The 868-nt window shown below is 44.7% G+C and overlaps 1 protein-coding gene across 1 annotated transcript in view; it reads right to left on the bottom strand.

Annotated features, from left to right (window-relative positions):
- Positions 1 to 212: 212 nt before the first annotated feature.
- The window catches only part of LOC143018951 (uncharacterized), an 852-nt gene continuing 196 nt past the window's right edge, over positions 213 to 868 (bottom strand). The window contains exon 1 of the mRNA XM_076174573.1: positions 213 to 868. This exon is cut by the window's right edge and continues 196 nt beyond it. Coding sequence (XP_076030688.1) covers positions 213 to 868 — 656 coding nt within the window.

Raw genomic sequence — 868 nt, forward strand, 5'->3', positions numbered from 1 at the left:
TCAAAATACTACTTCATGGTGAAGTACATATACATATATTCTATAAAATGACAAACTGACAACTTTCTATATTTGTAGGTCTGAGTGCACACATCAAAAAACAAATTACTGCCGTGATGAATGTTTCCTCTCCAGCCTGTTCTTGGCTCCCTTGTAAATTGAGTTCAATGTAATGCACCTGTTGACACTATTTTCATCACTAGCCCATGCTTCTAGGAATAACATAGCACTTTTTCCGTTTCCTCTGTATTTGACTTCCGCATTCTGCCAATCCATCTCATGACTTGTAACCTCGCAGTGCCTTGCAATCTGGTCGTTAATCTCTTACCAGTTTCTCCAACATAATGGGCCTCACAGTCCTTACACCTAACGGCATACACCACCCCTATTCGGTCTGCTTGGCTCCTTGTGTCTTTAACTTTGGTCAAGACTCCGTGCAGTGTGTTCCTGGGTTTATGTGTCACTTCTATACCGTGTTTCCTCAGCAATCTGGCCGCTACCTCAGACTCCCTTTTCAAATAAGGTACCATAACCAGCGGTGCACCTGGTCGTCTGTCGTCTATCTTAACATTCGGTTGTCGTTCCGTCCACCTTTTCACCACCGAATTCGGGTAACCGTTGTCCCTGAATACCTTCTTTAGGTGGCTCCTCTCCTTCCTCCTGTTATCATCTGTGGAATACACCTTTTCTGCCCTAGACCACAGAGTCTTGACCACATTTCTTTTGTGCGCGGCTGGATGACAGCTGTTATAGTCCAGAAGCCGGTCTGTATGGGTTCCCTTCCTGTGAACACCCGTTGTCAAAGTAGCACCTCTTCTTGTCACCATGACATTCAGAAATGGTAATCGTTCGTTCTCTTCTTTCTCCA

Source organism: Oratosquilla oratoria, chromosome 3 (assembly GCF_046742065.1).
Source record: "Oratosquilla oratoria isolate Oo_2021 chromosome 3, ASM4674206v1, whole genome shotgun sequence".
Taxonomy (NCBI): domain Eukaryota; kingdom Metazoa; phylum Arthropoda; class Malacostraca; order Stomatopoda; family Squillidae; genus Oratosquilla; species Oratosquilla oratoria.